At 37.1% G+C, this 23,504-nt stretch overlaps 2 protein-coding genes across 4 annotated transcripts in view; one reads left to right on the top strand and one right to left on the bottom strand.

Moving 5' to 3' along the window:
- The window catches only part of LOC145283686 (E3 ubiquitin-protein ligase TM129-like), a 34,629-nt gene extending 22,277 nt beyond the window's left edge, over window positions 1–12,352 (top strand). The window contains exons 3-4 of the mRNA XM_080132713.1: window positions 6,087–6,246; window positions 11,667–12,352. Coding sequence (XP_079988839.1) covers window positions 6,087–6,246; window positions 11,667–11,930 — 424 coding nt within the window. The 3' untranslated portion in view covers window positions 11,931–12,352. The remainder of the gene's footprint in view (window positions 1–6,086; window positions 6,247–11,666) is intronic.
- A 54-nt stretch (window positions 12,353–12,406) lies between these two features.
- The window catches only part of LOC145283685 (poly(U)-binding-splicing factor PUF60-like), a 74,837-nt gene continuing 63,739 nt past the window's right edge, over window positions 12,407–23,504 (bottom strand). For all 3 annotated transcript variants that reach the window (XM_080132710.1, XM_080132711.1, XM_080132712.1), the window contains 3 exons: window positions 17,708–17,925; window positions 16,318–16,507; window positions 12,407–14,221 (listed from right to left, as the gene is read on the bottom strand). In XM_080132710.1, coding sequence (XP_079988836.1) covers window positions 14,112–14,221; window positions 16,318–16,507; window positions 17,708–17,925 — 518 coding nt within the window. In that variant the 3' untranslated portion in view covers window positions 12,407–14,111. The remainder of the gene's footprint in view (window positions 14,222–16,317; window positions 16,508–17,707; window positions 17,926–23,504) is intronic.

The following is a 23,504-nucleotide window of genomic DNA, read 5'->3' as shown; positions in this document are numbered from 1 at the left end:
CCTTAATCTAGAAAGATTTTCTCTTTCACTAAGTGAGAACAAAACCAATGAAGTGTAGTATCAGAACAGATACTACACCTTGTTCCTAGCCAAAACAGCCAAAGAATAATTGTCAGCTAAATATTTTCTTTTAAATAAAACAAAAGTTTAAATCTTTTTTGTTACAATCTAAATGATTTTTTTTTTTTAATGGATTAAAGTATATCCTAATAAATCAAGCATATGTTTAATTTTTTTTTTTTTTTTTTTTTCATTGCATCTTGGGAAATCTTATCTTTTAAAAATAATGTACAACTAGCAGGCCACCCAGCATTGCCCGGTCATAAAATATACATAAATATTATATTTTAATTCATGCAGATTTCTTATCTATTTTTTATTGATTATTATCCAATATATAGTAATGATTTCAAAATTACCATCCGCTAGAATCGAAACCAGAACGTTTAACACTCAAGCCTAAGTCGTTAGTTATCTTTTCAGTGTCTATACTGTCTGAGCTAACGCACAATGAATATGAAGGGTTAAAAATTAAGCGACTTCGAACTATGAATGTTAAATTTTGCACATGCTCAAAAGTAACAGCAGGAGTAATGTTTTATTCGACTTACCCTGCCATGGTCAACTGTTTTGTTTTCAATTTTAACTTCTTAGCAGCAATTTTTGCTGGCTAAAAATCAAATCAAAAGTTTGCTGCAGGTCCAAATACTCTATATATTAAATTTCAACTCTGTAGATCAAATATTCAAAGGAGTTTTGTAGAGACACCCACACCGACAAGATACTTTTGCACACACATACACACACACACCAACAAGATTACTTATATATATATATATAAATATTTCTGTGCGCTAGAATGTTTTCATCCTAAATTCTACGCTATTATGTAGAATGTGGAAATTATACATAAATAGAACTCTGTCTAATAGTGACATGGAGCCAATAATCTAAGAAGAAAACAAAATGAATAAGCAATTAACGCTTGTTTTTCAAAGAAATATACAAAATTAGTTAATCCTCAAGCAGTTGCTCACATATCGATGAGAGTATATTAAAACGTTTGTTTTAATAATGTTTCAATAGAAAAAGTAGGGTTTTTACATCAATGTCAGAGTGAGAAAAAAACTCAAATGTATAGGTATATAGATAATACATTTATCACTGTCCACAAGTCTATTAAAAAAAAAAAGAGCGTTTGATTATAAAGTTGAATTGTAATGCAAGAGTAATTTAAAATTGACTTGTGTCCCTAAAGTTAAAAATTTAGATGTCACCCATTTCATAATGAATTAACCAGTTTTTAAAACATACTCTTTGCATGCTTTTTATTTTGATGCAATCTTAATTCACAAAACGAATAGTAGGTTTCTTAAAACATGAAAGGAATCAGTTGATGATAACTTGATCCTGGTGGGCAGCACAAGCGAAATGGCAACAAACAGGAAAGTCATTCATTTAAACAAGACAAAAAATGCAAATAATAAATCTAAATTTTAAATAAATTTCAAAAGTAGCATCCGTTTTTATTTATTTAAAGGATATTTATTGTTTTAAAAGGATTTAAATGTTTACAATTATCTATCTGTGTATCTATAAAAGTGAGAATGTGTGTGAGGATAATTCTCAACGAACTTCAAATTTGGTATATAGGATATTCAGACATGTGGAAAACTTTTTAACCGGTTTTCATCCAGAAAAAAGGGCTGTTAATGGGTCAAAATTGAAAAATTGGTACTTGGGATCTGTTTGTCAACTGTTTCATGACTGCATGCGCAGTTTTAAAACATGACAGCTTCCTTGTGCTAAGAATGGGTAGGTTTGAAAACACTTTTTAAAGATTGTGGTAAGTTAGTGTAATGGTTATTGTACTTGACTCACTGTCTTTAGGTTTTGGTTTTGATCACAGCTCGAGTATTTTTTTTTTACTTACAAGAAGTGTTTAGAAAAAACATAATACTTGCATGCACATATCTCGGTTTTTTCCATTTTTATTTTTTATTTTAATAAATTTTTTAAGGAATTTAATACTATGCTTAATACCTACGGTATTTCTGTTTATAATATATAAGAAATTTGCATTAATTAAAATATGATATTCATGCACATTTTACCACCAGGCAACATCGGGCAGCCTGCTAGTTAGTCTATATCTCTACTATTATATAAAAGGAAGATTGTGCATGTAAGTTCATTTCCTATGGACTCGAAAATGGCTGGGCCAATTTTAATGAAATTTCACACGAGAGTACTTTATGCGCCTGGCAGTGTTCTTAGGTTTTTTTATCGGAATGTCTTCAATAAGTATTGGTAATCAGAATAATCTGATGAAAGAAGGATTAAGCGATTTTGTACCAAGTTAACACCTTACACAGCCTAACATCACAAGTGCACTTGAGAAGTTTTTATCACCACACAAGTTGAAAGACCCAACATATAAAATCGACAGTAGGTTCTTTGATATGACAGGGGTATATTCAAAATGAATGTTTCTGTTTAGAGCTCAATTGAAGCATGATACTGTACTTTTGCATTTTAAACTTTAATTCAAGCCATTATATATAAAAAATAATTTAAGATCAACAGTATGTTCTCTATAGTGCAATGTAGACTACAGTGTAATCTGGAGGGCATGCAGGGAGGCATGTAATGCTTCCTCCTGGTGGTCCTGGATATGACCTTAAACTATATCCGATGGTGAGTCCCCAGCTTGCGGGCTTTGAGGAGTGCGGAGCCACCCCTTGATTGTCATTGCTCCCAGGTCCACTCTGACCCGGAGTGGTAGTACTTGTTAAGGTCCCAACTGTGGGTTAAATAGAAACCGACTTGGAAAAACAAATATACTCTATTAAAAAACTTTTCTTCAAAATCGCTGGATGCAGCATTAAATAACCTGAAAAGGGTTAATATGCCGTAAAACAAAAACAACCAACCAACTTCCTCCCGGTGCACCACGACGGGTTCCTTCCCAACTAGAGCAGGCAATCAATTGATTTGATTGAAAAATGGGCGATTTTACCAATTTCGGTAACAAAAAAAATATACATTCGTTGATCATCATTAAATCTTGAGCAACATCGGGTCTTCTTGTTAATAAACAAATAAGACTTCTCTTTCATTTTTTTTTTTTTTTTGTTACTTTTTAAAATGGAAATTGCTCCATGCAAAGAATCAAGCCACTTAATGTAAGGAGCTAACAAAAATGGAAGATGATTATCACAAAGGCATTAGATGGGTATTGGCCTTAGAAAGATTGGAGCTATAGGTAGGAGGAAAAGTCAGCAGGAAGAGAATTCCACGAGTCTGCAGTTCTTGGAAAGAAGCTATTTGTTTTTTTAAGAATATTTAGCTGAAAAATTAAAATTATTTTAAGACAATTTTTTTTTTTTTTCACCGCACTTTGTCATTTCAAAATAAATCTCATTAATAATAAAATCATGCAGTTAAATAGTCTGTACAATTTCCATTGTCCTGCTAGTTTATATATATTTATAGAATTTTGATTTTAAAAGACGTTGAATATATTTTTTTTTTCAAGACTTGGTGAATTCAATTTTTATATCTAACTTTCAATAAAAAATAATCTGAATTGGATAAGTTTCATGGACTGATTCCTAAAGCAATGAATTTGTTGAAACTAACTTTGGTTAATCATGCTGTTATATGTATTTCCATTAGTCTGATCAGATTAGATAGGTGAGCATTTGCGAATGCCAAGGTTGTATGTGAAGACGACAACTCTCATCCACAAGTAGCACCAGCAAAAATCACAGATTGCTCTTTAGCAGTTGGAAACCATCTCGCCTGGTTTGCGGTGAAGCCATAAGAAGCAGCTTGGTGGATGTGTGTTCTCAGCAGATGAATATACCAAATGATTGAACGCTTCAGTTCAATAAAGAATTACTGTGTTATGTTCACAAAGGCAGAGTTAAACATAAGGTTGTTTTGTTTACGTGAGAAAAATCAAGCCCCCCTCCCCCAAAAGCGACACTCTGGATTGGAACAAAAGTAAAAATTGCTTCAGTCTAGAAGGATTTCTCCTTCACTGAGGGTTAAACAGATATTATACTTTGATCACAGGCTGAGATTTACTATGTTTTCTATACACAAAAAAATATATAGCTATCGCAAGATTGGTTACAACCCTTACACACAACAGACTGGCCAAAGAATCGGTCTGCTCAATGATTATTTCAAAAACATGATATAATAGACTAGTTCACCATCGATTCACAAAGTTCATTACTTGAAACCAAAATTTCAAATAATAAATATTTCATTGATAACTTTATTGTGAACATGAAAATAAACAAACTTTTTTTAGTTATTGATTTTAGATAAACATTATTATTATGACCATAAAGATGTGTGTTTGTGTTCTTTGTTTTAACTTGCAACTTAGAAATGGATAGCAACTTGTTGGAATTCACGTTCGTCCACGTAAAGAAGAAAGACCAGATAGAAATACTTTAACATGAATGCTAAACATTTGTCCACAAAATAAAATATTTATAAAATTATGTTGCATTTGATTCAAAACAATTTTTTAAGTCAAAAACAATAAGAAAAAGAATGATTAATTTTTTTTATTTTTTTTTTGCAAAGACATGTGCAAACTAATCTTATTGCTTGGATCGCCTATAGATAACTACTATGCAAAAATAGTGTGTTCCTATTTGCGTAAATTTTTTTTTCACAAGGAAGTCATGACTCATCAAGGCCAGAAGGCCACTCGAGGATAAGGGTTAATGAATATGAGTTGGTATTGTAGTAATTGTTAATGATGTAAATTGGGTAGAATTTGACTTTTTTTTAAGGAGACAGTTCAACAAGAAGTTCTTTACATTGAACTTAAAGGCTTACCATATTATAGTCAGCCGGGAAGCGGGCCAGCAGAACAGTGTTCCACATGCCTGCCAGAAAAGCTTTGTTCATGGAATCTATGTTTAGATTTAGACACCACAGTTTGAAATTGCTGTGGTGTTCACAAGAAATAAGTGTAGCTTCCACATTTATTCATTTAGATTAAATTGATTATGCTGCCATTGTCAAAATGTTATTCAACATCGTGGCTAGACAGCCAGTTAACTTGGAATCACAAAAGAGTAAAACACACATTCCATTTTAAGAATAGCGATAATTCATTTATCTCATTGAAATAGGTAAAAATCTGAAGTAAAAAAAAAAAAAAAAAAAAACATGCAACAGTGAGTTTCACTGTAACGAAGCAGAAAATTAAACATTAAGAGAAAAAGGAACATAGAAGGAAAGAAAAAAGGGGAACGAATGCAACAAGAAAGCTAGAATTATAGAAAGAAGATATACTGTGTCAAAGAATTACCACACTAAAGAAAATAGTAGCAAATTTAGCTAGCTTTAAATAGCATCGAAATACGGTAAACACATTGTATTACAAAGGCTAAACAAGTAGATTCCACTTAAACAATGAAGAAATTGAAAAATAAACATACCAAAGTTACGTTGAAAGCTGAGAACATATTCATGCGGTAGTAGTGTTATGGAGCAGAAAAAAATTTTTTTCTTAATAAAAATAATCGAAAATCCTGCTAAGGATCAAGCAGAGAAATGGATAGAAATATATTCAGAGGATAAAAAAAAAAAAAAAAGACAGGCAGGCTCAAAGTAACTTGGAGTTTTAACACATGAAAGAGAAAAGGAATGAAAAAGAAAATGTTAAAAAAAAACAGAAAAAGAAAAATAACATCACAGTGTGATGAGAATCTATGTAAACACTGGACACAGTGAAGAGTGAATTTGTCCGCAAAAAAAAAAGGGGAGGGGGTATCACAACAAAACATGACATCGATAACTTTTGTCTTTCTATTATCTATCTAGCAAAAGAGAATCATTGTAAACTTTTGAGAAACAAAGTTAAGTTTATATTTCACCATTCAAGTAAATAGTTAACTGTTTACCCATGTCCTCCCCTCATCCTCAACCATGTCGAAAAAAAAAAAGACCAGTTTTCTTTTCTACATTATCTCACTTTTATCTGCATCGAAATATTGGTCTTATTTTGTTTGTTTTTTTTTAATTTTGTTTTTTCCTCCTCACTTTGATGATAGGTTAAATTCACTGGAATATGGAGAGTTGCGAGAGAAATTGACTGGCCCGATCCAAAATGTGCGCAATATCGTCATCCGTCTTTCACTAAGTGATCAATTCTTGGTTGCATTCCGAGAGGAGGTCCAAAAGAATTCGCTCTTCGTGTTGCCACCTGGAATGGTGAGTGTTAGTTTTCTGCCATTTCAAATTCTGTTTCTTGATAAGAATATTTCATGCTGACTTTTATAAACATGCATACTGCTGCATGTTTAGTGCGGGTGCATAGATACAGACAGCAGATCTGCAATGGGAAACATTTAGCTAAGAAAAAAGAGTACACAAGAAATAAGTTGATGTCTTAAAAACAATGTCTTCTTGGATACAAGGTCCCATGCTGCAATTGTGACTTTGGAGAAGTAATATTTAAACAAGATAGTGAACTTTGTAGACAGTCAATTTTTATGTCCATAGATTAACAGCTGGTAAATCTTGAGTGTCCTTGCTGTGCAATCCAAATGATTATTTATATATTCCAGAAAGACTAGCTGAGAAGGGCAGTTGAGTTTGGTTAGATATATTTATCCATTATATTTGTGTGTGTGTGTGTGTGTGTGTGGGTGGCAAAAAGAAAGTCTGCACTTATAATTTTTTCAAAAACTGCAAATTTAAGCAAAATGTAATGTAACAGTTTAAACAAACTATACCTCATTTGATTGGCCTTTTATCTTCTATAATTTTACCTGTTCATATTTGACTTTTAATTGAAATATTCTAGCGTTCATGTCAATTTAAAAAAAAGTTTTTGATTAGCTTGGCAACATCATGTACAGATATTTGTATATCACATAGCGTGTTTTCTGATACAGGAGGAAATGTTGGGGGTTGGCGGCCTTGGTTGCAAAGGGTAGAATTAGCTGCAAAGTTCTTGGCAAAATATACGGTTCAAAAATGAATACTGTCTGGCTAGACGTGGAGTACTGAGAAACTGAAACTGCTGTTAGCAACAATGCATATTTCATATTTGAAGAAATTTTACTATTTTATGTCTTAAACATAACTTAACTATATGGTCCCCCGACTGATGAAGGAGAAAAATAAAAATTAGCTCCAAAAGGTGTTTTTTTTTCACCCTTAAAACACCCTAGGGCTTAAGCTCTAGAATTTTTCCAGGGTCAAATATTACGTTTCCAGATGTATATTCATGTGGTCTTGCTTTTGGGTAATTTTCAGCAAAATCTTATTATTCAAAAAGATTCTATATCCTAGAAAGTGCTATTTTTGGCCATTTTGACCTTTTTTGACCCCCTGGGGATGAAACCAGAATTTCTATCAAAAATCTAAGAATGTTACATTTTCTCCTTGGGGTAGTTGTAACTTCATGCAAAATTTCAGAAAAATGTAATTAGTAGTTATTGAGAATTTTGGGAACAAACGGACGAGGGTGAATTCTAAGGTTCAAATCAGACTAAGTTGGTGGACCAATAAAATTACAATACTTAATTACATTAATACGGAGTTCAATAATTTTTCACAGTTAGATGTTAAAACTATTTTAATTTTTTTTATTAAATCTCAATTGATAGGAATTCAACAAAATTTATTTACTTTACCCTTTTCAGCATCAGGTGTTTTAATCTATAATTCTATTTCAACTTTTAAGAAAACTTTGAAGAAAAAAAAAAAAATGGGGGGGGGGGCTTATTTAGAACTAGCCGTACCTGACCATGCATTGCTGCAGCTCAGTTTGTGTAAAATGGAACCCTCCCTACAAAAAAAAAGAAAAAAAAAAAAGCACTATGGCCTCTCCCCACCAAACTTTCATGAGAAACACTTGTCTAGCTGAAAATACTGTCAATAATTTCTCCTACTCTTTATCTGTGCCAAAACCTAATTGTACATTCCATGAACAAAGCTTTTTTTCTAAGAACTGCACACCTGTGGAACTCTCTTCTGTTTGCCTGCTTTCCAACTGGATACCAAATGGGCATATTCAAGTTCAACGTAAACAAGTTCTTGATGACCCTTAAGTAATCTAATTTACCAAATTTACACTAACAATTACTATGATATTGTCTCATTGACTACTATATCCTCTTTCATCCTTATCCTCGAGTGGCCTCTGGGCCTCTAAGTGGTGACTCCTATGTACAAAAAAAAAAAAAAAAAAATCTTCTGGTATCTAGGTACCTCTTCAGAGAATAGATTTAAATTTGCTAATAATCAGATGCCATACTGCTGTAATGCGACAGAGACTATTGTGGCCTATTCCAGCAGTAGACACTAGTGGTTGGTGCACTGACGCAAATGTGACAACAGTACTCTATGCACAGTTGATATAGATCAGATGCAGTTTGGCTTTGTACCTGGCAGGGACACAATTGAGACCGTATTCATCATACATCAACTACAGTATCTGCCTGTGCAATCAAGAGACCCCTCTTCATAGAATCTCTAGATATGGGGAACGCCTTCGACAGAATCACAGAAGTGCTAATGCATGTATATGAACACTATGTGAGTGGATGACAAGGTTGTTTTTAATCTTTTTACAAAGGAGTCACCAATTATCAAGGCCCAGAAGCCACTCGAGGATAAGGGTTAATAAATGTACAGTGGTTAAGCGGAATATGTCAGTCATCATTAGTAGTGGAAATTTGGTGGATCAGATTACTTAAGGGGATGGCTCATCAAGAATTTGTTCATGTTGGACTTGAAGACAATATTGTAGTCAGTTGGAAAGCAGGAAAACGGAACAGAGTTCCACGGGCGTGCAGTTCTAAGAGCTTTGGTTGGACTGTCCATAGAAGTTAATCTATATTTATTATTATTGCCGAGTCTTTGAATGTGGAAAAAAAAAACGGTTTGAAAGCCAAAGCTTTGCGGATTAAGTTAAAACTAAAGTGATGTTGTGTGACTTTACTAGAATCTCCAAAGAGCTCAGAGTGGTATTCTTGCTCTGTGTGTCAGAATGGTGTTATATATAATATAATCTGTGCCAATTGTGGGTTCACAAAAATTGCAGCAACCTGAAAGGTAAGTTAATCCCAATTTCAAATGTAAGAGATATGAAACAGACATGGCCTACTAATGGTCACCCTACAAAGAAATGATAGTAGATGATAACATCCTGAAATAATATATTTCCTAGGTAGCAGAAAGAATCTGAGTGCGGATGGTGGATATAAACCCAGCACAACAGAATGGGTAAAATTTTGTGATCTGATAACGTCACAAACTGTTCTTCTCTACATGTGAAGTAAGTTGAATAGCAGCTACATTCAGGAGTGTCATGTTATATGGTAGTGAATGCTGAATACTCAGTTAGTCCTCTTGCTCAAATGCAACACAAGGACAGATCTGCAATATCAAATTTGATTAAACTCAACACATCAAGTCAAAAGGATTTATTGAAACTACTACATTTGACTAACAGAGGTCACCTTAAAGATGAATCAGTTACACTGGTACACCCATGTGGAACATCCATCCTTTTGGATAAACCATTGCAGAAGTATAGATTATAGAAAGGCTGACTGGCCAAGGAAAACAAGTGATTAGAAAAATACCATAGAGTGGAATTTGGAGAGAGTTGTGAACTAGCAAGCAAGCTTGCAAAATATCAGAAAATATCCGAGTTGGAGATAAGGGAAAAGTAGCATTAAATGAATGAGGTAATTTGCTGAAAAGAAAATAAATTGGGTGATATATTTGGTTTTTGACATCTTTTTTGTCAATAAATTTGCAATACAAGGAAAGATATTTAAAAATATTTTGCATGTTTCAATTAAATGCCCGCCCCACCCCCAGTAGTCAAAACTATTTTTATAAAGTCTTGATTCTTGAATATTAAATAAATTCTTTTTTTTTTTTTTTTTTAAATTTAGTATTTAAAACTAGTTTTAATATATTTTAACATTGCAGTTTGCTTTTATAATTTATTATTTTTGCATAACATTCAATCACACACACACTATATATATATATATATATATATATATATATAAAATATTAATTGTATTGTTTTTTCTTGAACATAAACTCAATTTCTTTGACTTTAGACATTCAAACTGTACCTTAACACTTTCACCGTTCCTAACAGGCAAGCCTTTGGCAAAATCTATATATCTATAAAAGTGAAAGTGTTTGTGTGTACATTTCTCTACACAATAACTGTCAATTTTCAGTCTACAGACTCAAAATTTGATATACAGGGTATTGAGATTTGGGAAAATCTTTGTAATCCGTTTTCGGCCAGAAATTTGGCTGTTAAGGGGTAAAATTTCAACAATTTGACCTTTGAGAACGCTACCAAACCCCTCTGCCAATTTTGGGTATAAACAATTGAAATTTTAAATATAGGTTCCTTGGACATGGATCTAACTTAATAACTTGATTTGACCCTCAAAACAATAAATGTTAAGGGGGTCATAATGAGGGTCAAATATTTTTTCAAAATTAGACCTTTACGGTCTCTACCAAATTACTCAGACAATTTCTGGTCTAAACATTTGAAATTTTACATAAAGGGTATTCAGAGATAGGGCAAGCTTTTTAATCGGTTTGGGTCAAAAATATGAGCTACCAATATATAAATGTATGCACTTATGTTTGCATGTCTGCCTAAAACTTTCAACAGAGGCGACGGATTTTCACAAGATCAGAATCGTTTTGAAGCTCGATCCTTCAGACAACAAATTGGCTAAAATTATTAATTTCTTCACCCTCAACTGGGCACTTTTCTACAGGGTGGGATCACTTTTTTCGCCAATATTTTCGAAAGTCATCCCCTCTTTTCGATTGTATAGCCTGATTTAAACCTATGTCACTTCTGGTTTGGCGGTGGTCGTAACAGCAAAGACGTTACGTTTTTTCTTTCTTTTCCTCCTTCGCAGTACGGGTTCGAGCCTGCCTAATACCACTTGTTTTTTTTTTTTGCTCAACACACACCTCCAAACACCCGGGCACCCATGCTTGTTGGAAAAGAAACTACCTTGTCAAATTGATTAAGCCATTTATGGTGGGTTTTTGTTAGTCACAAGCACTCCAACACCGGAAATCACCATTTATTATTATTACTTTTATGCATGCATAAATTCATTGATAATTTGAAGTGGTTTAATTTTAAATCTCTTAACTGTCAATCACTCAAATAGTAGGGAATATGGCTGGAGCGCTAGGTGTTTTGGTTCTGGTTGATGGCACCCATTTTTTTACTTTTGAAATCAGTACTATATATATATAGTATTCAGTGAGGAATTAGTTCCATAATGATTAGTATGAGGTCTGCATGAATTGAAATATATTTAGGCGTATTTTGCAGCCGGGCAGGGTTGGGTGCCCTCCACTAGTAATAATAAATAAATAAATAAATGGTCATTCCCGTTGTAGTTGGAGTTCTTGGGACTATAACAAAAACCCCACCATAAATAGCTTAATCAATTTGACAAGGTACTTTCTTTTCCAATTCTGCCAAAGGCTTGTCTGTTAGGAACAGTGAAAGTGCTAAGGTATAGTTTGAATGTCTAAAGTCAAAATACATACACAAATTATGTGTGTGTATGAAACATTTTATTTTAAATCAACCTTGTTCTTTATTGCAGGAAGTGGATACTTGTGTTGGTTGTATGCAAAAACAGGCAGATGTCAAATTACAAAAATTGTGCGCTGATGTGCAAGATGAACAATGCAGCCAGTGTTATTGTCGACCAATGTGGTGCCTTGATTGTATGGGAAAATGGTTTGCCAGTCGACAAGATCAGCAGATGCCTCAAACATGGCTGAATGGCAAAAGCCCTTGCCCAACATGTCGACGGACTTTTTGTGTGCTTGATGTTTGTTATATTGCTGAGTTAGAAACATCTTAGAAACACACACACCTATCAAACTTGCAGCAAAAAATCTGACCCCCCCCCCCCCCAAAAAAAAAAAATCTCCATGTGAATGATTATTTCTTTGGGTAAAGGAACTTTTCTCATTTATAAGAAAGCAAAGTGGATTTTGGATTTTGACCCCTATCTTATCCTTAAAAAAAAAAAAAAAAAAAAAAAAAAAATTGCCAAAACTGAAACAAATGTACATTTCTAAAAGCAGAGGGAACAGTTTTCTTATAAATGAACAAAACATTCAATCACAATCAATGAAGCTGGTTGTTTTTATGTATTTTTTTTTCGTGACATTCAAAAGCCAATGATTAATATTTATTCTTGTCATTTCATTTGAAGAAAAATTTAAAACTGCTGCTGTTTTTGTACAAATTCAAACATTAAATAAACACCTTCTCATCGTATTTGGTTTCATATTTTCAATTTTATAAAAAATAAAAAACAATTGTAAGGCAAAATAAAGTAATAGAAAATTTATTTACATCTTTTATACAAAAAATATGAGAATCAGTGAGTCTGGGTTAAAACTGGATGAAAATAAAATGATTTCTAAATGAAATATTGTTGCTCATTTTGTGTGTGTAAAGAAGGGGGATATTACGGCTGTTGGAATGTTTCTAAATATCTTTATTAAGACAAGTGGACGGGAAATACTAACATGCCTCTAGAAAAATCTGTTATTTTTTTGTTCAATACTGACACCAAAAAAGACAGACATTCATAGACAAGCGTCTCCGACAGAGGGTCCAGTTACGGTGGTTTGACAGAGTGCCAAACACAGACCTATCAGCTAGGACAAAACAAGACCCAATGTAAATCCAAATAAGGCAAAGAAAATGGTCATGGATAAGACACGCTCTGCGAAGACAGTTAAAAAAAATAATGAATGAAGATTCGAGGAAGGGGAGGGGGTATTAAAACATTTCCCAGATAATTACTGACTTAAAATTTTAAAGGAAAAAAACTAGGAAGTCACACCACAATTATCACAAGGTTGTCCGATTCATTGCCTTATTTGGACATTGGGTCTTGTTCTGACCTAGCCCACAGGTCCGTGTTTGGCACCCTGACAAAACCACCGTAGTTTTGGATCGGACACACCATGCGAAAAGGGCCAACCAACGTAACTTGGTCAGCTCTTGACTGGAATCTACAACCTTCTCGAGCTAAAACCCTGCAATGCTACAAAGAAGGCTGCAGAAGACAGAAAAAGTGGAGGACAACCGTAGAGGGTTTCTGTTCCTTCAGGAACAAAAAAAAGTTAAATATGTTGAATGAAATCTATATAGCCAACGAAACAGGGGGGAAAAAAAAAATCATTTTTTCTGTCTACTTGATTAAATTTGGGACTTAAAAACTGACAACAATTTCGATTGTAATATTTGATTTACAATTCAATAAGAAAAAAGTAAAATAAGTTTTCTTATCTGGTGTATAAAATGTAAATTTGCACAAATAAGTCATTTTGTATAAGTTTGTCCTTGCCTAGAACAGTCAATCCAAGAAGGCAGTCATGACAACTTATAAAATGTAATAGATTTTTTTCAGCCTTACTATTAAAAAAAAAAAAGAAAAAAGCTTACAAAGAGTTTTTCATTTCTTTCTCTATTTAAGAAGTGTTATTTCTTATTTCTTTCTCGTTGGATAACTAATCACAAATTGGGGGTAAACATCTAGAGTAATTAAGACGTAATTTGGTAGCATTATATTTATTTAATTTCTAGCTGGTGAAGGTATCCCATTTCTATTAAAGTGAAACTGTATAGTGGAGGGGAAAGTCTCTTGAATAGGATTCCCTAAAAATAGGAAGTTGAAAAAAGGGGGAGGGGGGGACTACAATTTGTCACAACAAAAGATGAGCAAACAATTGTCAAAATATATCTCACTACAAATATGGGTTGGTCCAAATTTGCACAAGAATAAGGGGTGAGAGGGTAATTTGAAGAGAAAAAAAAAGATCGAGTTTATCGATTTAAAGTCTGAAATTAGAGTGACTACAATGTCACTAACACTTTTGTTATGTTTTTTTATTTTTGTTTTTTGGTTTTTTTTGTTTTGTTTTTTTAATTTTTTTTTAGACAATGAAGATGATAATGAAAAAAACCTGAGGTCAGGGGGTGATGGTTTGATCTTTCTCATTTTGATAATTCTAAATGCATAGAATCATCCTGATAAATCATTAGCATCAAACATATCTTGGTCATACTTTTCTGCTCTGACCACACGTCCTCCAAAGTACCGACCATTCAAAGAATTGATAGCACATTCTACTTCTGAAAAGAGAAAAGAAAAAAAAAATTATATCTCATCAGGTTTTAGAAATACTAGTTCATACCCGCCCCTTGAGCGGTGTTGGTAAGTGTGTCAACTTATCTTTACCTAACTTCTACAGTTTTATTAGTATAAAGAAAAAAGTAGCTAGTGGAGAAGTCTACACTGGTAGTATTTGTTACCTTATAGAAAATGAAAAATCTCATTTTTAAGCAAAAATAATGTTTTGAACTAATACTTTTTTTTTGTAAATTATAAACCCCTAATACACCATAACTTTCTAATAGATAGATAGATAAGTCAGTTGACCCTCAAAATTAAGACACAGCAGAAAAAAAAAGTATGAATAGCTTAATTTCTTGCTTCTAATAGAAAAAGAATGCAGTTAATGAGCCAGGTTTTATTTTTCTGTGTATGCAAGAGAAAGAATCTTTAGATGAATTTGAGTTTCAGAAAAAGATAGAAAGTCTTTTGATTTTATTTCAAACTAAAATAAAAAACCTGATTGCTGCTACAAAAATTGGTTTTTCTAAATTTGACCAATCAGTTGAACATATAAAACAAGAAAAGAAGCTTTGGTTCCAGGTGTTGATTTATAATTTTGTTTTAAAAGTACATTTCAATAATTCTTTATTTACTTGCCTGCACATGAGGGCATTTTTTTCATCAAAACTTACAAGAGGGCATCATAATGGGCATGGCATTGCTTAAAATCAGTGATTGACAACCTAAGGTACTCGCACCCCCTAAGCAAGACAATATTCCAAGCAGTGCAAGAAAAGTTTAGATTAAAAAACAGAGTACTTGTTCTCTTTTTAAGTTTTTTTTTTGGGGGAGGGGGGGGGGGGGTCTTTCAATATATTACCTTCTTGCTTTCATTTTAGGGTTAAGTATTGTTATTCAGTGACCATTAAATATATGGCTGAATAGATTTAATCCAACCATGTATTTAGTCACAATCAAAAATTTTAAGGGATGTGAGGTTTGAGGGAAATTTCTTGAGGAATGCGGAAAAAAATAAAATGGGTGAGAATCACTGCTTTAAATGATAGCTGGGGATAAGATGCACTGAGGCATCCATTTAAGCTCATTCCTACAGGTGGCTATTAACTGTCCAATGCTGATTGATTATAACTTACTAACTTGAACCATTGGGAAAGGGAGAGCAATTGGGAATGAGAAAATCCGTTTTCTGTGTAATCCTAATAGGATAAAAAAACTTGGCATCAATAATCGATAGAACTTTTAAATATATTTTAATATCTCTCCACACACACAGAATATTTGATGAAAAGAAAGATGTTTTATAACTAAGTGTGACATTTTGTTTTTAAATATTTTATAAGAGTAATTAATTTTTGCAATTGTATAATCAGGTTAAAAATAGCACTAAATGCAGATCATTTTTTAAAAATGAATTCAGAAATAATGATAAAAGGACATTTTTAGAATGTATCAGATGAAATATTTAAGAGAATTTTAATTTATATTCTGTTATTGTAAGTTATATATATGCGTACACACACACTAGGATCTTTATAAAGTCTGGACAGAAATGAAAATAGAAATCAGTTGGGATTTCACTTGCATACCTCTAAAGTAAGATATAGCACAAGGAGGGGGGGGAGGGATTCTCATCAAGTCGACTGCAAAAATTGCCAAAAACGGGCCTATCAACATTCTTCAGTGAAGGCACTTCAATAACACTCACTATTAAAAAGGAGGTAATAGCTAACATAGGCGCACTTCCTAAGACTGAACCATACTCTATTCCAATAAGGGTCCGATGGTTTAAGTTAGACCCTAGGTTGCCATAATGATACTAAGACGAATTAAAGCTGGTCTGATCATTATTGTTTGGTAAGACTTTAGAGACATCTCGCATAAATAATGAGTTTGTAAAATATTGTTTACAATTTTTTATTTATTAAATGTTGAAATTATATATTTTATGAAAATAAGACGTTCAAAAGAGGCAGAATAAATAAAAATCCTTACTAAACTAGTAAATCAACTAGATAGCATAAACAAACTGATCAGCGACCATCAAGAGACAGGATCTTAAAAGCTTTAAAGAAAAATAAGGCGCTAAACTTACCTTCTTGCTTGGAGAACTCCACATAAATTTTAACAATGACTTCTGCATCTTCTTCCTCACTTTGCTTTTCCTGGTAAATAATGACTCTATTGACCGTGCCAAATTTACCACATTCATCTGTCACTTCTGTTTCTAATTCATCATCCAAGTCTTCTGGACCGACCATATTGCGAAGGACCATTACTCGACACTAAAATAAATATCACACACCATCAACATTAGAGACAACAAGTTGAAACAAAAAAGAAAACATATCAGATATCATTGAAATCATATTTTGGTTAAAGTCAGTTACTTCCTAACTTCTGGCATGGCTGCTACCAAAAGCCGTGACAAGGCAAATCAGTTGCTTCACTTTTATTGTTATTCAGTACTTCTACTGTGAAGCGATTTATTGAAATAAAATATAAGAACAGGACATTATTGAAAAGTATGCAATAAAATTTTAAATTACACAAATAACATAACAAATAGTTTTTATTTGCATTTTTAATAAAATCAAAGTTTTTATTTTATTTGAAATTTTATAATAGGTTTATGAAATTATAAAAATACATTTTTATTAATTCTAAAAATAAGTTTTTCATTTGAATTTAAATAAATGTTTATGCATGAAAATAAAATTATTGAAAACAAAATTTCAAACATCATACATATTATTCCCAAAATAGTTTACAAAGATTGAAAGTGTTTTCATTAATTCTTAAAAATTTAAACTAATCTCAATAATTCTTAATTATAATAAGACCGAGAAACTCTTAAATGATTATTAAATAAAAAAGAATGATCAGAAAAAAAAATAGTGCATGCACAGGAGAGATATAGGTGTGAAAAAAAAGCAAAGGAACTGATTTGCCTTGTCACTGATTCTAGTAGCAGCCACACCAGAAGTTAGGAAATACATTAGTTAACTATAACCCATATTTAATTTAACATCTGTTTTAAGTGCTGGCATGTTTTTAACAGCTTTTAGAAATTTACTTTCAACTAAACTATGAACAAGTTATTTTTTAACCCCTTTTCTCTATAAGTTCATCCTTAAAACTCCCATGTTTTCCTTGGCCATCTCCTATGAACCAATCTTACAATCTTTACTGTTCATCTACTAAGTCAAGAACTCTCATCCATTTTCTCAATGTGGCCAGCAAAAGTTTGACTAGATAAACAAAACAAGCATGAATAATTTATGGAGAGAGCAGTTTTTTTTATTCTTTTTGTAAGCAACTAAATTGATTATGGTGATAATATCCGTATATAAAAAGGATGCATTCAATGATGCTAAATATCGATAGAAACAATTCATGCAATAAGCTCAAACAAAATTAATTTTCTTAACTTTAAAATTAATTCATATCTATATTGAAATAACAAAAAAAAAAAGTTTTCTTACATCTGATTTTCGCATAAGCTTCTGCATGACCATGTGACGTGCATTACTGCCACTAATTTTCATGTTTTCCTGTTGGTCTAAGGTTTGCGACTGTTCCTCTTCCAATGCTTTCTTTTGTAAAGGATCTAAGCCTTTCCCTAGGATTCCCAGAATGGCATTCTTTGCTTGATCACTAACATTTTTGGGCATGCTAGCCAATGAGACTCCTGGACTAATACCTGCACACAAATAAAAGGAAGACAGGTAATAGATCAGATGCAGAGCAGTTGAATCTTTAAATAATTAAATGAATTTGATAGAAAAAACACTGAAGGGAAGATATATAAAAATGGAGAAGATAGAGAAAGAGAAAGACGAGAGAGAGAAGAGAAGAGACGAGAGAGAGAGAGAGAGAGAGAGAGAGACGAGAGAGAGAGAGAAGAGACGAGAGAGAGAGAGAGAGAGAAGAGACGAGAGAGAGAGAGAGAGAAGAGACGAGAGAGAGAGAGAGAAGAGACGAGAGAGAGAGAGAAGAGACGAGAGAGAGAGAGAAGAGACGAGAGAGAGAGAGAAGAGACGAGAGAGAGAGAGAAGAGACGAGAGAGAGAGAGAAGAGACGAGACGAGAGAGAGAAGAGACGAGACGAGAGAGAGAAGAGACGAGACGAGAGAGAGAGAGACGAGACGAGAGAGAGAGAGACGAGACGAGAGAGAGAGAGAAGAGACGAGAGAGAGAGAAGAGACGAGAGAGAGAGAGAAGAGACGAGAGAGAGAAGAGACGAGAGAGAGAAGAGACGAGAGAGAGAAGAGACGAGAGAGAGAAGAGACGAGAGAGAGAAGAGACGAGAGAGAGGAGAGACGAGAGAGAGGAGAGACGAGAGAGAGGAGAGACGAGCGAGAGGAGAGAGAGAGAGGAGAGGAGAGAGAAGAGAGAGGAGAGGAGAGAGAAGAGAGAGGAGAGAAAGGAGAGAAGAGAAGAGAGAGGAGAGAAGAGAAGAGAGAGGAGAGAAGAGAAGAGAGAGGAGAGAAGAGAAGAGAGAGGAGAGAAGAGAAGAGAGGAGAGAAGAGAGGAGAGGAGAGAAGAGAGGAGAGAGGAGAGAAGAGAGAGGAGAGGAGAGGAGAGAAGAGAGAGGAGAGGAGAGGAGAGAAGAGAGAGGAGAGGAGAGAAGAGAGAGGAGAGAAGAGAAGAGAGAGGAGAGAAGAGAAGAGAGGAGAGAAGAGAGGAGAGGAGAGAAGAGAGGAGAGAGGAGAGAAGAGAGAGGAGAGGAGAGGAGAGAAGAGAGAGGAGAGGAGAGGAGAGAAGAGAGAGGAGAGGAGAGAAGAGAGAGGAGAGGAGAGGAGAGAGAGGAGAGGAGAGGAGAGAGAGGAGAGGAGAGGAGAGAGAGGAGAGGAGAGAGAGAGAGGAGAGGAGAGGAGAGAGAGGAGAGGAGAGAGAGGAGAGAAGAGAAGAGAGAGGAGAGAAGAGAAGAGAAGAGAGAGGAGAGAAGAGAAGAGAGACGAGAGAAGAGAAGAGAGACGAGAGAAGAGAGAGGAGACGAGAGAAGAGAGAGGAGACGAGAGAAGAGAGAGGAGACGAGAGGAGAGAGAGGAGACGAGAGAAGAGAGAGGAGACGAGAGGAGAGAGAGGAGACGAGAGGAGAGAGAGGAGACGAGAGGAGAGAGAGGAGACGAGAGGAGAGAGAGGAGAGAAGAGAAGAGAGAGGAGAGAGAGGAGAGAAGAGAAGAGAGAGGAGAGAAGAGAAGAGAGAGGAGAGAAGAGGAGAGAGAGGCGAGAGAGGAGAGAAAGGCGAGAGAGGAGAGAAAGGCGAGAGAGGAGAGAAAGGCGAGAGAGGAGAGAAAGGCGAGAGAGGAGAGAAAGGCGAGAGAGGAGAGAAAGGCGAGAGAGGAGAGAAAGGCGAGAGAGGAGAGAAAGGCGAGAGAGGAGAGAAAGGCGAGAGAGGAGAGAAAGGCGAGAGAGAGAGAGAAAGGCGAGAGAGAGAGAGAAAGGCGAGAGAGAGAGAGAGAAAGGCGAGAGAGAGAGAAAGGCGAGAGAGAGAGAAAGGCGAGAGAGAGAGAGAAAGGCGAGAGAGAGAGAGAGAAAGGCGAGAGAGAGAGAGAGAAAGGCGAGAGAGAGAGAGAGAAAGGCGAGAGAGAGAGAAAGGCGAGAGAGAGAGAGAGAAAGGCGAGAGAGAGAGAGAGAAAGGCGAGAGAGAGAGAGAGAAAAGGCGAGAGAGAGAGAGAGAAAGGCGAGAGAGAGAGAGAGAAAGGCGAGAGAGAGAGAGAGAAAGGCGAGAGAGAGAGAGAGAGAAAGGCGAGAGAGAGAGAGAGAAAGGCGAGAGAGAGAGAGAGAAAGGCGAGAGAGAGAGAGAGAGAAAGGCGAGAGAGAGAGAGAGAGAAAGGCGAGAGAGAGAGAGAGAGAAAGGCGAGAGAGAGAGAGAGAGAGAGAAAGGCGAGAGAGAGAGAGAGAGAAAGGCGAGAGAGAGAGAGAGAGAAAGGCGAGAGAGAGAGAGAGAGAAAGGCGAGAGAGAGAGAGAGAGAAAGGCGAGAGAGAGAGAGAGAGAAAGGCGAGAGAGAGAGAGAGAGAGAAAGGCGAGAGAGAGAGAGAGAGAAAGGCGAGAGAGAGAGAGAGAGAAAGGCGAGAGAGAGAGAGAGAGAAAGGCGAGAGAGAGAGAGAGAAAGGCGAGAGAGAGAGAGAGAAAGGCGAGAGAGAGAGAGAGAAAGGCGAGAGAGAGAGAGAGAGAGAAAGGCGAGAGAGAGAGAGAGAGAGAAAGGCGAGAGAGAGAGAGAGAGAGAAAGGCGAGAGAGAGAGAGAGAGAAAGGCGAGAGAGAGAGAGAGAAAGGCGAGAGAGAGAGAGAAAGGCGAGAGACAGAGAGAAAGGCGAGAGAGAGAGAGAGAAAGGCGAGAGAGAGAGAGAAAGGCGAGAGAGAGAGAGAGAAAGGCGAGAGAGAGAGAGAGAAAGGCGAGAGAGAGAGAGAGAAAGGCGAGAGAGAGAGAGAGAGAAGGCGAGAGAGAGAGAGAGAAAGGCGAGAGAGAGAGAGAAAGGCGAGAGAGAGAGAGGAAAGGCGAGAGAGAGAGAGAAAGGCGAGAGAGAGAGAGAGAGAAAGGCGAGAGAGAGAGAGAAAGGCGAGAGAGAGAGAGAAAGGCGAGAGAGAGAGAGAAAGGCGAGAGAGAGAGAGAAAGGCGAGAGAGAGAAAGGCGAGAGAGAGAAAGGCGAGAGAGAGAAAGGCGAGAGAGAGAAAGGCGAGAGAGAGAAAGGCGAGAGAGAGAAAGGCGAGAGAGAGAGAAAAGGCGAGAGAGAGAGAGAGAAAGGCGAGAGAGAGAGAGAGAAAGGCGAGAGAGAGAGAGAGAAAGGCGAGAGAGAGAGAGAGAAAGGCGAGAGAGAGAGAGAGAAAGGCGAGAGAGAGAGAGAGAAAGGCGAGAGAGAGAGAGAGAAAGGCGAGAGAGAGAGAGAGAAAGGCGAGAGAGAGAGAGAGAAAGGCGAGAGAGAGAGAGAGAAAGGCGAGAGAGAGAGAGAGAAAGGCGAGAGAGAGAGAGAAAGGCGAGAGAGAGAGAGAGAGAAAGGCGAGAGAGAGAGAGAGAGAAAGGCGAGAGAGAGAGAGAGAGAAAGGCGAGAGAGAGAGAGAGAAAGGCGAGAGAGAGAGAGAGAAAGGCGAGAGAGAGAGAGAGAAAGGCGAGAGAGAGAGAGAGAAAGGCGAGAGAGAGAGAGAGAGAAAGGCGAGAGAGAGAGAGAGAAAGGCGAGAGAGAGAGAGAGAAAGGCGAGAGAGAGCGAGAGAGAGAGAGAGAGAAAGGCGAGAGAGAGAGAGAGAAAGGCGAGAGAGAGAGAGAGAAAGGCGAGAGAGAGAGAGAAAAGGCGAGAGAGAGAGAGAGAAAGGCGAGAGAGAGAGAGAGAAAGGCGAGAGAGAGAGAGAGAAAGGAGAGAGAGAGAGAGAAAGGCGAGAGAGAGAGAGAAAGGCGAGAGAGAGAAAGGAGAGAGAGAGAGAAAGGCGAGAGAGAGAGAGAGAAAGGCGAGAGAGAGAAAGGCGAGAGAGAGAAAGGCGAGAGAGAGAAAGGCGAGAGAGAGAAAGGCGAGAGAGAGAGAGAGAAAGGCGAGAGAGAGAGAAAGGCGAGAGAGAGAGAAAGGCGAGAGAGAGAGAAAGGCGAGAGAGAGAGAAAGGCGAGAGAGAGAAAGGCGAGAGAGAGAGAAAGGCGAGAGAGAGAGAAAGGCGAGAGAGAGAGAAAGGCGAGAGAGAGAGAAAAGGCGAGAGAGAGAGAAAGGCGAGAGAGAGAGAGAGAGGCGAGAGAGAGAGGCGAGAGAGAGAGAGAGAGAGAGAGAGAAAGGCGAGAGAGAGAGAGAGAGAGAAAGGCGAGAGAGAGAGAGAGAGAGAAAGGCGAGAGAGAGAGAGAGAGAGAAAGGCGAGAGAGAGAGAGAGAGAAAGGCGAGAGAGAGAGAGAGAGAAAGGCGAGAGAGAGAGAGAGAGAGAGAAAGGCGAGAGAGAGAGAGAGAGAGAAAGGCGAGAGAGAGAGAGAGAGAAAGGCGAGAGAGAGAGAGAGAGAAAGGCGAGAGAGAGAGAGAGAGAAAGGCGAGAGAGAGAGAGAGAGAAAGGCGAGAGAGAGAGAGAGAGAAAGGCGAGAGAGAGAGAGAGAAAGGCGAGAGAGAGAGAGAGAAAGGCGAGAGAGGAGAGAGAGAGAAAGGCGAGAGAGAGAGAGAGAGAAAGGCGAGAGAGAGAGAGAGAGAGAAAGGCGAGAGAGAGAGAGAGAGAAAGGAGAGAGAGAGAGAGAGAAAGGCGAGAGAGAGAGAGAGAGAAAGGCGAGAGAGAGAGAGAGAAAGGCGAGAGAGAGAGAGAGAAAGGCGAGAGAGAGAGAGAGAGAAAGGCGAGAGAGAGAGAGAGAAAGGCGAGAGAGAGAGAGAGAAAGGCGAGAGAGAGAGAGAGAAAGGCGAGAGAGAGAGAGAGAGAAAGGCGAGAGAGAGAGAGAGAAAGGCGAGAGAGAGAGAGAGAGAAAGGCGAGAGAGAGAGAGAGAAAGGCGAGAGAGAGAGAGAGAAAGGCGAGAGAGAGAGAGAGAAAGGCGAGAGAGAGAGAGAGAGAGAGAAAGGCGAGAGAGAGAGAGAGAGAGAAAAGGCGAGAGAGAGAGAGAGAGAGAAAGGCGAGGAGAGAGAGAGAGAGAAAAGGCGAGAGAGAGAGAGAGAGAGAAGGCGAGAGAGAGAGAGAGAGAGAGAAAGGCGAGAGAGAGAGAGAGAGAGAAGGAGGAGAGAGAGAGAGAGAGAAAGGAGAGAGAGAGAGAGAGAAAGGCGAGAGAGAGAGAGAGAGAGAGAAAGGCGAGAGAGAGAGAGAGAGAGAAAGGCGAGAGAGAGAAAGGCGAGAGAGAGAGAGAGAGAGAGAGAGAGAAAGGAGAGAGAGAGAGAGAGAGAGAAAGGAGAGAGAGAGAGAGAGAAAGGAGAGAGAGAGAGAGAGAAAGGAGAGAGAAAGGAGAGAGAGAGAGAGAGAGAAAGGAGAGAGAGAAGGAGAGAAAGGAGAGAGAGAGAAAGGAGAGAGAGAGAGAGAGAAAGGAGAGAGAGAGAGAGAGAAAGGAGAGAGAGAGAGAGAGAAAGGAGAGAGAGAGAGAGAAAGGAGAGAGAGAGAGAGAGAAAGGAGAGAGAGAGAGAGAAAGGAGAGAGAGAGAGAGAGAAAGGAGAGAGAGAGAGAGAGAGAGAGAAAGGCGAGAGAGAGAGAGAGAGAGAGAAAGGCGAGAGAGAGAGAGAGAGAGAGAGAGAAAGGCGAGAGAGAGAGGGAGAGAGAGAGAAAGGCGAGAGAGAGAGAGAGAGAAAGGCGAGAGAGAGAGAGAGAGAGAAAGGCGAGAGAGAGAGAGAGAGAAAGGCGAGA

The sequence above is a fragment of the Euprymna scolopes genome, chromosome 8 (genome assembly GCF_053919585.1).
Source record: "Euprymna scolopes isolate OS-2025 chromosome 8, ASM5391958v1, whole genome shotgun sequence".
Lineage (NCBI taxonomy): Eukaryota > Metazoa > Mollusca > Cephalopoda > Sepiida > Sepiolidae > Euprymna > Euprymna scolopes.
The sequence above is the reverse complement of the archived record's forward strand: the minus strand, read 5'-3'. Positions and strand labels throughout refer to the sequence as shown.